This window comes from Lepidothrix coronata, unplaced genomic scaffold (assembly GCF_001604755.1).
Source record: "Lepidothrix coronata isolate B3197 unplaced genomic scaffold, Lepidothrix_coronata-1.0 Scaffold222, whole genome shotgun sequence".
NCBI lineage: Eukaryota > Metazoa > Chordata > Aves > Passeriformes > Pipridae > Lepidothrix > Lepidothrix coronata.
The window spans coordinates 593,584-612,475 of NW_016690402.1; the positions used below are offsets into that span (position 1 = coordinate 593,584).

The window sequence follows — 18,892 nt, forward strand, 5'->3', positions numbered from 1 at the left end:
AACAAATATTATAGCGTCAAAATCAAAATCTGAAAGGTCTTTCTGAAATCCTTGCCTACATAAAGATCTCTTCTAGTTTAATCAAAAGTATGATTTTAAACTGATGTGAACTGTGCAGAGCCCTTTGTGAAGATACCCAGTTCAACTTACAGCTGGATGATTTCTTCTTGACTTCAGTTGCTTAACTTTTAAATGACATATAAATAAGCTCGTTTTTAAATTGTGTAAGACTGTCCAAATGCTTGAAGTGTAATGGTCTTATTTTAAGACTTGTTGACAGGATATACTGTGCATCTTATAAATCCTGTTTGTTAAAACACTGTTAATTATGCTGCCTATAACAGAAATCTTGGAAAAGATGAGAAAAAATATTGTTCAGTTTTGCTAATAGCCTATTCTCAAAAGGGTTGAAAAGTCTGGAGAGGAAAATGATGGCTTCAAATTATGGGTTCATAAAAAAGGACTCCTTGCAGTACTCCAGACAGACTGCAGAGGAACCTGATTCTCCTTTATTCATTTAAATGCCATGGACATTTAAAGCCAAAGTTTAGTCGATTCCTTTAATTAATTTTTATTCCTATATCTTTTGATTCAACATGTTAGAAGCTTTAGTCATGCTCTTCAGAGATGCAGCTAGTCTTGGTGGAACTAGAAAATAGGCAGACCACTGAAGCTACCTAGCATCAAAAAAACAAATGAAGCAAGAGATTGTCTCTCCGTAGATCTCAATACACTTGCCTAAAAATGAAAAAAAAATAATGAGAACATCTACATATTTAGAGATTGAATATTTCAATTATAAGACCCTCCATATAAGATGCCCTGACCACTTATTTTTTAAGATAAAGGAATAGCCAAAGTTTATGCTAGCCATGTGCAACCACAGCAATGAATAAAGTGTAAAAGCCATATAGACTGAGCTATGACTCCTTTATCAAGGGTCATATTTTTACCTAATTTGTATCAGAAGAATCTATGCAGAAATTATTGGGCTTATCTTTCTATAAGCAGAGAGATTGATGTGTGATGTCAACCTGTCTGTTGGTCTTTAAGATATTAAGCGCCACAGTAATAGACTTTCTATTCAAGATCATGGTAATATATTTGGTCGTGTGCAAAGACAGAAAACAAGAGAGAAGGAGAATTGCCATTAAGGGTGCTGTTCAAACTTGTCCAAAGTGCACAGACTGATATATAGAAGGGAAACTTCAGTGATGTAGTGAACCCCAGGAGTTTTACCAGCTCACATCCTGGAATTGCTACCATATTTTAGTGTTTTCTATAGAATAACTGAACTGATCCAGATGAAGATCATATGAGAACTCCATTTAATACATTCCAGTTTAATTTATGTCTTTTAAGGTAGCATTAATCATGTTTGTAGTTTGGCCCTGCTAAGCTCCTCGAAGTACATAATGTTTTCTAACTTAAAAAGAGCTAAAATTCGGCTTAATGGAATGTGACAACCCCACTGCACTGAATTCTGGATTGCTTAATTCCTGATTTTAAGAAATGTTCAAGTCTCTGCAGAAACCTTTATGAAATGAAAGTTTACCAGTACAGACCACCTTTGAGGAAAGCATACAAAAGCATACATGTAACTAAAGGGTGAAAGCCAAAGTCTGCATGAACTCTGGATTCAAATAGTGGAAAAATTCAATGTCATGGAAATCTTATGTTTCAGAATGCAACATCAGAATTTGTGTGGAAGCTTTTTTGAATTTGAATGATTTCTTCAAATGAAGCTTTAAAAAACATGGCTAAAATTCAAAACAGGCTCAAGAAAAGTGACTTTTTGGAATTCGTGCAGCATTTGTCTGTTCAGTAAAATGAATATAAATTAATTCTTTCTTTGTCTTTTCTTTGATTTAGAGTAGCAGTTCAAATACCAGCTAATGATTTTACTTAGCATTATAATGTAGCTTTTTCTGTGATGATTGCAATCATCTTTGCAGTGTAGGAAAAAATATCCATTTTCTTTGATGACTCTAATGTCGTTCTACTTTAAGAAATTCCACTGAAGGCTGTACCATCAGTGACTTCTCTGTCTGTTTGGTGTTTGGAAGGGTTACCATTTCTCTGCAAGAGGCCAGCATTTGTCTATATATTTCGTTTTTCTTAGGCATTTCCTTCACTTCATGGGGAGTGAAGGGGTCTCTCCATGGTGTGACCCCATGACACTGTGCGAGGAGTTTGGAGCAATAGCTCCAGTGGAAAACAAAATGACTTGCTGCAGTGTTAACCATTACCTAAGCATACACCATGGGGGTGTTCCATTTGCTGTCAACTCTACTCATTCCTGGTGGTGTAGGGATGGTGGGCTGCTGCTGGAAATCTCCACTGATCTGCCAGTACCTGAGATATCCAGAAAGCATTTAAGTGGGCAGCTGAGGAGTAACAAAACATTTTGTGAATGAAAAAGTATGTTTGTCCCTGGTGTGGAATTAAGCTCAGTTTTAGCAATGTTTAGAGATTCCCAGGGCTGACACCTGAGGAAACAAAGATTGAGCCAATGGATATTTTATAATGGGCAGTTGTATCTTTCCTGTCAGTAACTGTATCTCTTCCATTATTATTGTAGGTGTCCCACCCCTGGGTGTGATGGCTCTGGGCATATTACTGGAAATTATGCTTCACATCGAAGGTATGTAAAGAGAAGGTTTTGTTATTTAAATCAAATAACTGAAGGGCTAGATGGGACCTCAATCCTACCTCACTTCCCTCTCTAAATACTGAGGTAGGATTGAGTGCTGCATGTAGACAGGTGTTGGTATAACTCATTCTATTTATCACCAATGGATAGCATTTCTCAGCTTCAGCATGGCTCACTACTCAAATAGGTAGGAAGATTTTTGCTAGTATCTAGCAAAATCTTCATACAAAATAAATTCAGTTTTTCTACCATCTCTGTTAGCCCAAGGAAGCAATTCAACATTCATAAGTTTCTGCTGCTTTACATTCTGAATGACTTAACTCTTCACAGTCTGGACTCAAATCCTAGTCCTGCATCTTTTTCCCACAAATTGTATTTCTTGATTGTTCCTGTCAGTCTCTTCTAGACTCCCTCCATATTCCTTGAAATGCAAAATTGGACCCTGTTCTTTATCTTCTCTCCCAACTGAAGCCTTACCAACTTTAATCATAGGGGAAAAGTATCTCTTTCATCTAATATGCACCAGCCTTGTTAGTACATTTCAGAATAAAGCTTGGCTTGTCCTTAAATTGCAACACATTGTCAAGACAGAAGAATGGAAAGAGAAATTTATGGATGAAAGCTGTTACCTTAACTGCCTAACTAAAACCGTGATCCTTACTGAGGGCCAAAGAAAGCTTCCCATTTACTAATTAGGGTATTGATCAGTTATGGTGATACCACTGTCGAGGTAATGGTACAAATGGTGTGTAATCAGCAATTCCCCTGTGGCTATTTGAGAACTATAAATCAGTAGAGAAGAGCTGTGCCGTATTTTGGAAATATCTATCTTCTGTTTAATCAAAAAATAATAGTGTATTCTACCTCTCTTTTGTTAGTAAAGGCTCTTTACTCCCATGCAGACTATTACTGTTGAGTCTGGATATTTGCTTGCTTCACCAAGTCCCTGTAGTTTTACAATTGACTATAGCTAGTCAGTATACAAATTCCCAGTTTAAATGTATTCCCAGTAAAAGCAACAAACAGTTCAAAGTCAAAACATAAATAACAGACATTGGGAATGTGCCATACCTTTACATGCTGCAAAAATGAAAGATCCCAATATCAATTTCTGTAATGCAGTGTTAAACATTGAAAGTACAAATAAGATTATAAAGGGGAAGATATAAGCATTTTAAAAGCACTTGCATGATATAGGAGATTAAATCACACTTTCAAAGGGATTTAAGGTCAAATTTAGAACTACATTTAACTACATGGGGATTTATCAGCTCAAACTCTACCAGCATTATGCTTGGTGCAGTTCTGCCCCAACTTTGCTGTTTCAGGAAGCTATTTATATGTTTATATCTATTTAACCAGAAGTAGACAGGAGAGTGAAGATGCAGGTGAAAAGTGTTACTAACAAGAAACCTAAAAGCTGGCAAGATTGGCAGGGGAGAATCACTGAATGCTGACGTTTTTTAAACCCCTTCCTTGAGCATTGTCTCCTGGCCACTGTAGGACCAGATTCTGACCTGAGTGGTGTTATCTACTTCTGTCTGTAATTCTTATGGTCTTGCATTTTTGCAGATGGACCAAGTTTTCATTTGATTCTGCAGCATACTTAAGTACACATAAAGATATAAAAAGTAATTCTGCAAAACTAAGGGATCTGGAATTTGTCTAGTCCATTGGGATTTAACACATTCAACCTTTTGAAATGCCACCATGTCTATATTGACCACATAACTCTTTCATTTCTCTTCCAAAAAGGCCTCTGGCAGCCCCAGGTCTTTGGCTGCCTGTGGGCACAGGAGCACTGACACTGAAGAAGTAATGTCTTCTTTGCTTAAAACCATCGATGTCCCCAGGAGACCTGTCACATTTACACAGAGCCAGCCTTACACTGTTCAGGTCATGATTTCTGTCAAGGCCATTTCTGAGGTGGTGAGGCTGGCAAAATGAATGCTCTTTTAAAGGGCATGAACCAGTAGCCTGAATCTGGAGCTGTTGAGTATTAAGGACCCCACAGCACGTTCTCAGATGAGCTTTCTAATTGCCACACTGAAAATTAGAATTTAGCTCTGCTTGCATCTGAGTTAGCATTTTGTTTGCATTTGATACAGTTACTACCCTCTCTGTTTCAGAAGGGAAAGAATGACAGACTTCTCTCCTAAATGGCTGCTGATATGCCTGGGTATCATCTGTATTTAAAATGGCTGCTCAACAGCAAGCACGCATGAAGACAGATTTAACTCTGCCATAACTCTACATCCATTCATTCTATGCCAGAAGTTGTATCAGCATGTGCTGGTGTTGAATTTCCCGTGTTGTCTTTTATCTTCATATATGAGAAATTAAACTGATATAAAAATGAAGTAATATGCTTACCTTGTAATAACTTTTGGTTATTATAGGATAAAAAAAATTAAAGCAAAGGCTGATCCTAGAGATATGTTTTCTCAATGAATCCACTATCAGAGGAAAAATTAATTAATCATAACCTCAGAAGCTGTCTATTGGAAATGTCTGTTTAGAGGACTTGAAAGGTCTTAAAATTTTCTAATAAATCACAGTGCCAGAATAGAAAGATCTATTACAGAGAGATGATGCACCAAAATACCAATAAGTAGGTGATAATTAAAGTGATGTAACACGTAGAAAGCTTTAAATCATTAGTCAAGGCAGAAATTCTTTGTTCAGATTTTGTTATGAAAATGTCATCATACCCATCTGTACATCTACTAAAAAAAGTATTCCTCTTTCTGAGGAATTTCTGTTAACTGTTTAGTATTCAGATGCAAATCCTGGTTGTTCTCACACAGTGGGTACAACTAGTCTCAGAGATAAACTAGGGGTATCTTTGACTGCTGTCCCTTCACTCTCTGCAGTCCAGGTTGTATGAGGGGCAGTGAATGAACCTGTTCCTGAACTGTTCCCTTGCCCCAGAGTCAGCTTTCTCTTATTCTAAATCTCTCAGACTCTCTTCCTCCTGCCTCTGTCTTCTTACAGATAATACTATTGTTTTTGAAGAAAACTGTTCTTAATTGGCACAGACTTTCTGAGGTTTAGTTTGTACAGAGGGAACTATGGTGCTTTGGTGTCCACTATGCAAGCTAGAATAAAGAGAAGTTTGCTTTAAACAGCAAAATGGTCGGCTACATCTAAACTAGAAGTGAAATGGGATGAGAGCACAGGTCCACACATCAGAGCACAAATGCCTACACTGTTAAATTGCTAACATGATCCCTGGTACAGTATTGACCCTGTACCACTGAAACTCTCCCAGGCAATTCTAAGTATGGGTCCAGATCATTCTCTACAAGCAATATGGGTGTAGCTGTCCTGCTTTACAGAGATAGAGAGCTTAGCTCTACAAAAGTGAGCTTGCTGGTCTTCTGTCAAAGCAACAGTTCTAGGTCCCTTCTGTTTACCACTATAGCTGTAGCCATGCCATCTCACTAAAAGTTTCTAGGTAATACACTATGTTCAATATCTTGTGCCAGCATTCCTCCCTTTCTTTAATTGACTTATTTATGACTTTGCAGCATGTAAACTCTGTTTTTCTCTATTTTCCACTTACTAACACAGAATTCTGTTTGTGATTGCATCACCTTTTTCTCTGCTTCTTCTTCTCAGTCCTCACTGGTTTTGACAAGACAAAATAACTGAAAATTTTGTTACCATATCTCTTGTTCCTGAAAACAGGATCTGAAGTATCTTTTCTCATGCTGAAACAAAAAATTTAATCTTCTATTTTGTTTGTTTCTCCATGGAAATTTTTTTTTGGTGACACTTCTTTGTCTCTCATGTCAACACATTTGAAGGTGTTCTACTGATGGATTTCTTTTTTTAATGTTGATAGTTAAGATGAAAATAACATTTAAATAGTGGGCAAAGCATGATTTTATTGATAGACATATTCGTATCCTCAGATATCAGCTACTTAAAAAAATTTTAAAATATCTGTTAAAGTCATTGTCAAATCTACTGAATGGTTTCTATAAGGAATTCTTCTTATGCAAAGGAAAGCTGAGCTTGTGAAGTTAAAAACTACATTCTCAGTGCCTAGTTAAATGTAAGATTGGTTAGCCTAACATATAACTTTGTCTCTACACAGACAAATATTTTTGTCTGTGTGAGTTCTGAGCACTCAAACACCTTTTCTAGAAAACACTGAAAGATCTGAGCTCTGCTATGTTTTTATTCAACCATTCTATAAGATTGTTATGTGATGTTTGAGAACTTTGATAGTGTTTCTAATGTGTTTTCAGGAGAAATCTTTAGTTCTACAAAGAGATACTCCTGTTTTTTTCTATTCTTCCATCCCTCTCAGCCATAGTGGACATCATGTCTCTCAGCCCTGAAACACCGGCTTCTATTTCTTTTAAAGATGCCACTGTCGCTGCTGAGTTAGCTGGAGGGATTGTTAGGCAGAGAGTTTAACAGCTGCTTTCTCTGGCTCCTCGAGGACTGCCTGTGCGTGTGGTCTGCACAGTGCCAGCAGTCCTGTCCGGAGTCACAAACCCAGATGCACAGATTCCCCCTCGTGGTGGCTCACTTGAGCTTTGATTTTTGGAAAACTAGACAGGATTGCCTATTCTGCCAGTTTCTCAGACAGAAAGTATATTCCTGGTAAAGTGTACCCACGAATCAGAAATTGCATTTTAAAATGTTTTCTTTCACACAGTCTTTCAGGCTGTCCACGAGCAAAGAAAAGTGGAATCAGGATAGCACAAAGCAAGGAAGATAAAGAAGACCAAGAGCCAATTAGGTGAGAACAAATACTGTCAAAGGGTGTGTTTGTGTTTCCTAAGGTCATGTATATCTTCAGGTTTTTATTAAGGCAAAAATGTGATTATGTGATAGTCATCCAAGAGCAGATGACCACACAGATTTCTATGAGCAAATCTAGGATCTGTGCTGATTTATTCAGCAAAGGATACAGTATTAGCCAAGGATACAATCTTCTATAACTTAGTTTAAAATTCTTCATTTTCACATGAAATTAAAAAATTACTTAGATCTTTATCTCCTAAAAGCCCCTTAAACGTGTTTGCATACTAGAGACAAACCCTACGTGCTAAATAAAGTAGTTGTGGGAATAGAGAATTGAGTGTTTATATGAGACTGCTGCAATGAATCTCACTGTTCATTCAGTTTGCAAGAGAAACAAATGCCTGCCTAGGTCTTGGTTTCTTCTTGCAAGGTGCTCTGATATCAGTAGCCATTGAACTTGGTGGATTTAGTGACTGCTTAGACCATGCAGGACTGGACCCTCAGTGGAGAATTGCAGCAATATTTTAGTGTAGGACAAGGAGTGAAGTAACTGGCCTTGTTTAGACTTGTGTTGTGTAGCAACATACTGAAAAAACACCCCATAATTTTCTTTTAACGTTTCACTTGAAGATTCTAACCTGTTCCTTCTAACCTTGGTTATTTGTTTTTTAGCAGTATACAGAGCAAACATATGGGGGATTCCCAAGTAAGGAAAACCATCAAAATGAACACAGAACTGCCTTCACTGATCTCTCTAGGCTGTAGCACATAGTTTGATATAATCACTCCTATTCAGAGAGTGGTTAAAGGTGCTCAGCATTTCTGATGAGGTGCTCTGATCACTTCATAACTAACTCTATACACCTGACATTTTCATGACTTCAGACAAGTCTTCTTTGGGTTCCATACACATAAATAAAATGTACCAAGGATTATACTAAGTAGGATTTTATGCTTATAGGGGTTTTTTGGGCAATTTCTCTGCTGAGCAGAGTTCAGTAGCCAACATTTCAATTCCACGGTGATATTTACAGTAATGAACACCTGCAATTCAAATATATATCTCAGTCCTTTTTTTGCAATTACATAATACCAACAGCTGTGACTGCACCTACTGGCTAGCCTTCTTAGAATTTATCAAAGAACATTCTCTTTTTCAAATTAGTGAAGTTCTGCCTATAATTTTAACTACTACAGGGTATCTTGACTAATTTTGAGATTACAGCGCAGGATTATTCTTTTCATGTCGGGTTTATTTGGACTTTGTTGTAGACGCTACCAGGTATATAATGGCAAGACAGTAAAGTTTATCTCATCTCTTTGCTATCAGATGTCCAGTTCCTGGTTGTGATGGTCAGGGTCACATAACCGGAAAATACGCATCTCATCGCAGTGCATCAGGGTGTCCTCTAGCTGCCAAAAGGCAAAAGGATGGGTACCTAAATGGCTCACAGTTCTCTTGGAAGTCAGTGAAGACGGAAGGAATGTCATGTCCAACGCCAGGATGTGATGGCTCAGGACATGTCAGTGGTAGTTTTCTTACTCATCGTAGGTGAGTAACTGTGACTTACATTTTTCACTTATGCTTATTATGTAAATCAGATTAGCAAGATTTGAAGCACAGCTTTTTGTCATGGCATTTCTCTGTTCCTTTTAAATTTCATTATTACTTTGAAAAATAATTTGCTTACATGTATTCGTAGGTAACTGGAAATGCAGACACATCATTTTTTTTATGCAAGCCCTTGCAGATAGAGACCAGAATTTGAATTTAAAATACACAGAAAATTTTATGGGAAAAAACATGCATGACAGTACTGTAAATCTCCTATTGCTTTCTTGAATAATTCTGGACAAATTACTTTGAGACTTTGTAATACATATCTGAGTCCCCCTGATTTTCAGAGATGTCAAACACATTCTTGGTTCTCAAACATCAGAGCATGGAACTGAAGAATTTAAGGAACAAGTTCCATAAAAACAAAGTACTTTTATTCATTTGGTAATGAAAATGTTTGTTTAAAAGAATAAACAAAGAATACAGAACATTATTTAAAACTAATGGAATACAAATATTTGACAGAGTAAATACAAAGCCAAATTTTTCATAAACTTAACAAAAATAAGAGAAATTCAGTGATGACATTTTTCATAGCTTTGAAAAGGAAGGGAAAGCAGACAGTCTATTAGGGATCAAACTTGCTGCCATTTTAGATATGAGATTATGAAGAAGCAAGGGTGTTCTTGGAGCTCTGGGTGGGAAGCTCAGCCTGAACATGACTATAATGTCAGAGCAAATTTCTTATTATATAATCGCTAATATAAAACTCTATTACTTCAAATATGTCAAGCCAATGTCCCTAATTTGTCACTCTCTGCAGGCAGACCTCGGTTGAACTTCTGTACCTTTTAGTTAGCTAAGCCAACTTGATCTTGTTTTGTAGATAGTTCTAGATAGGGAGGTGAAAAGTGTACTTCTTCTTCATTCTCTTGCCTATTTCCTTTGATTCTTTCCTTGACAATTCTTTAGAGCTTCACTCAGAAGCCATACCCTTAATTTCAACCCTCCAGACTTTGTGCACATAGTTTCTATTTATTGTTTAGGGTCAGAGCTGTTCTTCTACTCAGTATTTGTATGTATGTACAATGAAGGGATTCTGGTCCATGACCTGAGGTGCTACCTGAGTGATCAAATGTATTACACAGCCTGTGGCTCCCATAGGCTTTAGGAAGTAGCAGATACAAAACCCCCAACTATTTGTGCAGGTACCAGATGGGGATTTAAGTTTCCAATTTTCAGTAAAATATCAGTATCAGTGTTCATATTTCAGTTTAGCTTTCTTCATAATGATGTAACATTTATTTAACTCATAGAGATCAGTCATTAAAATTTTGAAATTATTTTACCTTTAGTTGAAAGGTACAATATAATTACTGGGAGACTGCTTGCAAGGCGTATACACATGAAAGTCTTGCAACAACAATAATAACTAACTTCTAAAAGAAACATACTGATACTAAATATAACAATTTAAAGGGCAAATTGTGCCAGAGATTTTTTTAAAGAAGTGTTTTCATGAAAAAAACCCGAGAATGACATTTAATTTTGTTTGTTTGTTTGTTTGTTTGCTTGTTTGTTTGCTTGCAATGGAGAAACCTAAATCTGACATTTAGCTACACAGCAGCCACATGTATCTTAAATACAAACTGAGACATGTAAAAGGCTTACTGGGTAAGACCAGGTTTTGGCCAAAAAGTTCCATTGTTAGAGGGGGGCACCACAAGATGAAAGGTTGTTTAAAAAGGCTGATCCTACTTAATTGTCTTGATGCAACAAAGGGCCAATATTCTAAGTTGCAGGTGAATTTAACAACTTCTTGAAGCTTCCATAAGCAATGGCAATATTAATAACAAGCCATATTATCTTAAAAGTATTAATAATTCTTGTAGAATTCTTGAGATGCTGTTAAAAATGCTTGTTTCATTTTATCACACAAAGAAAAGTGCATGGAGACATTTTAGATGCCTTAGGGTAATTTAGATGGCCTCCAATTGCTGCTCAGAAAGGTGGATCCAGTGTAACATTTGTCAGCCTTAGTGATATATCTTCTCAAATGGCATTTCATACTTCTAGATATAGACAGCTGAATCAAACTCTGCATGTAGGATTGAACTTCAGAGCAATTCACCTACTTTAAGAATCTGCCTGTAGGTGATGTAGGATGCATTTACTCCTCTTCCAGTTAGTGGAATCAATGGATCCTGGAGAGCTGTTCACTTCACTCAGTGAAGTAGACACCTGCCTTTAATCAGAGTTGTACCCTAAATGTCATTGAGTGTGTCAACAGGGAGTGGGTTTCCCCTGCCTACAATTAGGTACTTTATGCCATTTCAGGTATACTTAGGGCATGCAATATGGCAATACTGGGTTGGCCAAAAGGACTGAAGATTTGTGAGACACTGTTCTTTGATCGTGACAGCTGAGAGCTGAATGTGCCTCTTGGAGGATCTGAAAGGATGTTAGTCTTGTTAAATGAATGGGCCCCAGAGCTCCATGACAGCTTGGACACATAGTTCCCATGCACACATTTAAATCTAGGTGTTACAATCTGGAGCTCCCACCTAAATTACAGACTATACGTTTTCTTGCATAAGGATGAAATATCCTCTCACTTTTAGTGTATCCATTTTAACAGGCTGTGATCTCATCTTCTACCTCTAACAACATTTTGCTCTACAGCTATGGCTGTAAATCTCAAATTCTCACCTTCTGAATGGAAGCAATGCTATGCCAGTTACACAGTGAGGCCAGGCTTATGGACAGTCTTTTGCAGGTGGAGCTGTGTTCAACATGGGTGGGGAGAAAGCCATTAACTGAATCAGTAAAAGCTCCTCAGGCAGGAGTAGTTAATGTCTTCATTTTTGCCAGTACAGCTTGCTGCTCTCCTAATAGGTGATTTTTCTTTCCCAGTGCAAATATTTTTCTATCAACAGACTTATCTAAGCATATATATATATTAATTGCATGTGTAGTTGTCCTTTATGTGTTCTTTGAGATTTTTATATTCTGCGATTTGTAGACAGCTGTTAGTATGCTATTACCCAAGCAGCTGTAATACTCTGGAAATGAATAGCTGACTGGCTTGTGAAAATTATGCCAATTGTTGAATTAATTAAATATATATTAGGAGAAATGTTTTTGAGGTAAAGATTTCTTAGAGCTGCTGTTGACACTGTACACCTGGTGTCATTCCACTGATATCAATGGACCCTGAAGATGATCCACAAGGGCTAGTAAATCAGTAAAAAGCTGCTCCAACTGGTATCATGGAGTCTGGAATTTAAATATGTGCATATTCTTACATTCATGCTTCTGAAACAGAAATAAGTAGCCCATGGAAAAAGTCATAAATTTCAGTAAATTTTGAATCCTACCATATGAACAAAGGCACCAACAAAGGTTTCTGTTTGTTAACGTTTGCTTGCCTGTTTGTGGAAATTCCTATGAATAGTTTTATTTTGTCAAGCAGTTTGCATTAGGAAGGAATGGCAACAGAGGGTTATCAGGAGGATTAAGAATGCTATGCTTCAAAAAGGAGCCTCTGCTAGCAAGAGAGGCCAGTGTGAAATTAGGTGATCTATCAGCAATATGAAAATGAATTGGAAGGCATGTAAGCATGGAGTCAGTAGATAGGTAAATTAAATAGGTTATAATGAAATGTAAATTGCTTATCATACTGTAGCTTGGTTCTTGAAAAGGCCCTTACATCCTTATATTCGATTTAAGAAGATTTTTCTGGATGATATAATTTCTAGTGCTGTGATCAGTGGGGACTTTGTCAGAATATACTTGGATTTAACAACCCTGCTCCTTTGCACAGAAGAGGAAATGTGCTTGTGCTGACTTCACTGGAAATTACATGCAGAAATGCCTTTTCAGATCTAAAACAATGTTCTTACTCCTATCTCCTGCCCACTTCTGTTTACATCAGTGTTCACCCATTTTGAACACAGTAATGTAGCTTTTAAATTCCCTTTACTATGGAAAACTGTTGTGTTTAACGCCAGTAGGGGCCTCGGCCCCACACAGTTTCTTGCTCACTTCCAGCAGGATGGGGAGAGAATCTGAAGGGTGAAAGTGAGAAAACTCATGGGTTGGATTAGTAGGTAAAGCAAAAGCCACACTCAGGAGCAGAGCTAAGCATGTTCAGCCATCCCTAGGAAAGCAGGACTCCATTATGTATAACAGTGATTTGGGAAGACAAATGCCATCACTCCTAATGTCACCCCGTTCCTTCTTCTTCCCCCAGCTTTATAGGCTGAGCATGACACTGTATGGTCTGGGATATCCCATAAGTCAGTTGGGATCAGCTGTCCCGTCTGTGTCCCTTCCCAGCTCCCAGTTTGTGCACCCCCAGCCCACTCACTGGTGGAGGGGGGTGAGAAGCAGAAAAGGCCTTGACTGTGTGAACGCTCCTCATCAGTGAGGAAAACATCCCTGAATTATCCACATTGTTTCCAGCACAAATCCAAAACGCAGCCTCATACCAGCTACTCTGAAGAAAATGAACTCTGTCCCAGCCAAAGCTAGTACAAAAACATATGATAGTAGAACTGTAATATACAAGAGGTAATCAAATTCTAAGTATATTCCCCATTTACAAGCTAATGCTAAATTGAGATCAAAGTGTGGAGAAGAGTAATTTTCTGTAGTGGACCTGTATCCTTGCTGAGGACAGTAGGACTCCAAGATCCGTAAACAAGTTTATAGAAATGGATTTGTATTTCAGCAGCAAATGTATGCCACTGTGTTTGCAAAATGACTGGATGCGCTGGGAGGAAGCAATGGACATCATCCAGTGCCTTTTCCCTCCTGAAAGAATGTATGTAGAAATTGTGAGGTGGTTATGGGAAACATTTACATATGACCCTTGTTACAGGCTATCCACTTTAAGCCTGGGAAGGTTTAGTTAATGGTAAGGCTGTCAGAAAGCCCACAGGAAGCAGTTCATTCAGTTCAGTCATTGCCACACATGCATGTCCTGAGGTGAAGGAGCACTGCCAGTGTTGTTTCCTCCAAAAATCCAATCGAAAAGGTTGGCCACAGCTCTGAGTTACACAGCTGCATTGCTAAGCCTGCAAACAGACAGATTAGGAAAAGAGGAAAAGATTTAAAAAAACCCTAAAAAAACAAACAAACAAAACAAACAAAAAACCCCAAACAAAACGAAACAAAGCCCAAAAAACTCAAGACAGAAGCTGCCCTCTGCAGCTGCTTGCTGGAAGCTGGCCGATACCAACACTCACACAAATCCTCAGAGGGTCTCTAAGTTCCCAAACACTCTAAGCATTCAGGAGATGACAAATGTTAGGGAAGAAGGGTGGAGATATAGATTTTCATATGCAGATCCTTTTTCCCATGAAATATGCTTCACTAGAAATAGGTACTGTATCAAAAACCTCTGTTATAAATCTCAGCTCCTAAAGGGAAGGTTTATGAGTACCACCCACAGTCCAACCTCCTGGTGCTCAGGGCTGCAGCCTGTCCATAGAACAGCATCTGATCCCTGGGTTTATATGGAGTGGGTGTTAACACAATCATGGAATCATAGAATCAGCTGGGTTGGAAGGGACTCCAAGATCATCAAGTCCAACCCTTGATCCACTACCGCTGCGGTTACTAGGCCATGGCACTAAGTGCCACATCCAATCTCTTTTTAAAAATCTCCAGGGGCGGAGAATCCACCACTTCCCTGGGCAGCCCATTCCAATGTCTGATTACCCTCTCTGTAAAGAAATTCTTTCTAATATCTAACCTAAACCTCCCCTGGGACAACTTGAGACCATGCCCTCTTGTCTTGCTGATAGTTGCCTGGGAAAAGAGACCAACCTCCACCTGGCTACAACCTCCTTTCAGGTAGTTGTAGAGAGTGATGAGGTCTCCCCTGAGCCTCCTCTTCTCCAGGCTGAACAGCCCCAGCTCCCTCAGCCTCTCCTCATAGGACTTGTGCTTGAGTTCCTTCACCAGCCTAATTGCCCTCCTCTGGACCTGCTCCAGGACCAATGTGATGGGTTGACCTTGGCTGGCCACCAAGCCAGTCTATCACTCCCCTTCCCAGATGGACAGGGGAGAGGGAATAAGATGGAAAATGACTCATGCTGTGAAATAAGGCATTTTACTAAAGCAAAAATGAAAATTTGCGCACACACAAGCGAAGAGGAATATAACAAAGTTTATTCTCTACTTCCCATAAGTAAGTGGTGTCTGGCCCCTTCCCAGGAAGCAGGGCTTCAGCATACGTAGTGATTGCTCAGAAGGCAAACACTGTAAATAAAAATGTCCCCCTTTCCTCCTCCTTTTCTTAGCTTTTATATCTGAGCTGACATCATATGGTATGGAATATCCCTTTGGTTAGTTTGGGTCACCTGGCCTACTTGTGTCCCCTCCCAGGATCTTGCCCACCCTTGATGGGGTGGGAAATGTTGAGAGACAGTGCTGATGCTGTGCCAGCACTGCTCAGCAGTAGCCAAAACACTGGTGTGTTATCAACACCTTTCTAGCTACCAATGCAAAGGACAGCACTGTGAGGGCTGTTATGGGGAAATGAACTCCATCTCAGCCAAACCCAATACACACACATAGTGCCAAAGGGGCAGTAGCTGTATAATCCAGATGCTTTGCATTTGCAAACACAGGCTAGTACTAGGCTGTAAATTTGCTCCTAAATTGTTGTAGAGCTTTCAGTATTTGCCTGAAGTCACATCCTGTCTTTACAGCAGCATTTCTCAGCTTCAGCATTTAAAAACAAAAATACTTAGCATTAGGTCAATCATGGCTCTCCATCACTGTATTGTTCACATATCTTTTCATAGCACGAACCTAAACTGAACACAGTGTTCCAGCTATGGCCTGACAAGCACTGAGAAGAGTGGGACAATGACTTCCGTGTCTCTGCTGGTGATGCCCTTGTTGTTGCAACCCAACATGCCGTTGGCGTTCCTTGGCACAGCAACAGCACACCGCTCATTCATATTGAGCTTGTCCACTAAGACCCCCAGGTCACTTTCCACAGAGCTGCTCCACAGCCAGGTAGATCCTAGCCTCTGCTGCATTCCTGGATTATGTTTTCCAAGGTGCAAGACATTACACTTGTCTTTGTTGAATTTCATAAGATTCTTTTCAGACCAGTCTTCTAGCCTATCCAAGTCTTCCTGCAGGGTGGCTTTCCCTTCCAAAGTGTTCATTTCCCCACTCAGGTTGGTATTATTGGCAAACTTCATCAGGGTATACTTGGTCCCATCGTCCAGATCACTTATGAAGATATTAAACAACATTGAGCCCAGTACTGATCCCTGGGAGACCCCACTTGTGGCATGTTGCCAGTGTGAAAAGGAGCTCTTTACCACCACTCTCTGTGTGCAGCCTCTCAGCCAGTTCCCCACCCACTACACAGACCACTTGTCCAGGCCATAACACATCTGTTTCTCTAGAAAGAGACATGGGAAACCATATCAAAAGCCTTGGAGAAATCCAGGTAGACAATGTCACTGCTCGCCCCCCATCAACTAAGCAAGTTACTTTGTCTCAAAAAGCAATCGGTTTTGTCCAGTATGGTTGTCCCTTGGTGGATCTGTGCTGGTTTTTTCCAATCACATGCTGCATCTGACTGGTGATAGCCCCCCCAGGAGATCATTCTGTAACTTTCTCAGGGACTGAAATAAGGCTGATGGGCCTGTAATTTCCTAGATCGTCCTTCAAGCCCTTCTTGTAGATGAGGTTGTCATTATCTTTCTTCCAGTCTAATGGGATATCCCCTGATCTCCAAAACTTCTCAAAGATTATAGAGAGCCTCGCAACAACATCAGCCAGCGTTCCTAACACCCTTGGGTGGACAGTGTCAGGACTCATCGATTTGCAAGGTCAAGCTCCTGTAACACTTCACATGCTAACTCTTCCATCACTGACAGTCAGTGTGTGTTTGCATCAACCTGGAATTTTGTTCTCAAGGCTTGGGCCCAACAGTGCTGATAAAGACAGAGGTGAAGAAAGTGTTGAGAACCTCTGCCTTTTCTGAATTGTTGGGCCAGTATTTTCCTTCTATTTCCACTTGCTTTCTATGTGCCTGAAGAACCATTTCTTGTAGTTTTTTACATCTCTGGTCATTTTCAATTTGAGCTGAGCTTTTGCTTTTCTAACTGCATCTCTGTGCAGTAAGTTGACAGAGTGCCGCATTTGCGTCAAACAATTCCTTCTTAGTTCTCATTATTTCACTTTTTCTCCGGTAGGTTTAGGGTGTTGGTTTGGTTTTAATCTGCCTGTCCCCTCCCTGCTATTGATTTATTTTGCTGTTTTCCACCTCTTACTTTTTCCTAGAGGCTGTACATTGCAATTCAGCAGAACATCGTATGTTATTAAGAGTATAGAAGAACTAACCAAACTCACTGCATTTAACAGTAAATATAACTGACAATGACGTGTCATCATGATGACACGATTAAAAGGTGACATGCATGCAAATGTATTGACATTTCCAGGAAGGCAAGGAAAGAAATGTGGCAATTAAGTGTATTAATAATATACATAAATAAGAAAAATATTAAACTAAAATTTGTGAGGTGGATCCTGCAGTACAAAGGATTTTTTTACTTAAAATTTTTTGTTGACCCATAAGCTTGAAGGAAAAGGGTCTTCCTAAATTGCTTTTCAACACCTTCCTCTTCCCATCCTCCTCCTTGTCTACTGTACTGTGCTGACCCTCTTTCTTTCTCTGTCCCTGCAACTCCTGTTCAGGCTTTCTTCTTACTTCTGTGTTTCTTAGTCCCCAGCATTTGAAGTAGCTGGTCCTCAAATAGCTCTCCTGAGCACTGGCAGAACAGGACAGGCAGTCTCTTCCAGCAAGCAGCATTCTGCTCCAGGCCCAGCAGCCCTGAATGGGGCTGGTGGCAAGGAAGGCTCTCCCAGTTCTTATACAAACAAAGTGCAGTGGCTGGCAGCCAAACACTAACCCACATCCACTGAGCATGCCCAAGTGACAGTCTGTCAGAGCCTTATAGCTCTGCCAAATCTACATTTGTTTTCATGAGGACAGCAGAATGCATCTCTAAACTCAGAGCAACATCCCATGAAATGTCATTTCTTGCTCCAATTCACGGACAATTAGAGTTATTCACTGAATTATTTGGACTTTTTTGTTCCCCTCAGTAGGAACAAAACAAGGTATATGGACAAAACAAGGGTATAGAAGTATATTCTGAGAAATAGAAATTTTTTTCCTATGAATTTGAAAAAAAAATTAGCCCGGCCAGACAGTTACCATAGAAGATTTCAGTCAGATCAGTTAAAATTTGGCAAAAGTCAGAAGTAACTAAATGCAGAACCTGGTTATTGAAAAAGTTAGGCCTTTTGAAGTGGTTGTGCCAGCTCTTCATTATGAGCTGGAAGAAGGATGGAATAGTATTTTAATCACATGTACTGTCTGTTAAACTGGAAAGCTCTTAACAGTGATCCAATGTAAAAGGACTTGAGGTTTACTTACCTTGGGAAAGTTACAGAGAAAATAATATGAAATTCATATTAGGAAAAGCAGACTGCACAATATAAACAAGAAAAATCATTTTGCTGAGCAGACCTGACAAATTACAGCAGACAGCCATTGCACAGGCACTTGCAATGTGACATCTCCTTGATTTCAGGCACTCAGCAGGAGATCCCTGCTTATAAGCCTACTTGTCCTCATTCTAGACATAGCCCATAAAAGAGCAGAAAATAGGGGATGGCTTTTTAGATTTTAGGAAGGATGAATTTTCCTCTCGAATTACGTTTTTCTCTTTGCTGTTTCTACAAGTGTCTAGAGAAATTGTGCTTCATTTTAAGTGCCTAAGTCAGCTGGACTTGGTCATTTAATAGATCACTTGAACTTTTGAGCTTAAGAGCAGCAATCAGAGGTATGAAGCTAAAGATACATCTTACCTATTTAT

The 18,892-nt window shown here is 39.2% G+C and overlaps 1 protein-coding gene across 27 annotated transcripts in view; it reads left to right on the plus strand.

Moving 5' to 3' along the window:
- Positions 1-18,892, plus strand: part of MYT1L (myelin transcription factor 1 like) — a 325,160-nt gene that overhangs the window by 291,309 nt on the left and 14,959 nt on the right. For all 27 annotated transcript variants that reach the window (XM_017833840.1, XM_017833828.1, XM_017833842.1 and 24 more), the window contains 3 exons: positions 2,582-2,644; positions 7,326-7,409; positions 8,745-8,966. In XM_017833840.1, the coding sequence (XP_017689329.1) occupies positions 2,582-2,644; positions 7,326-7,409; positions 8,745-8,966 (369 nt within the window). The remainder of the gene's footprint in view (positions 1-2,581; positions 2,645-7,325; positions 7,410-8,744; positions 8,967-18,892) is intronic.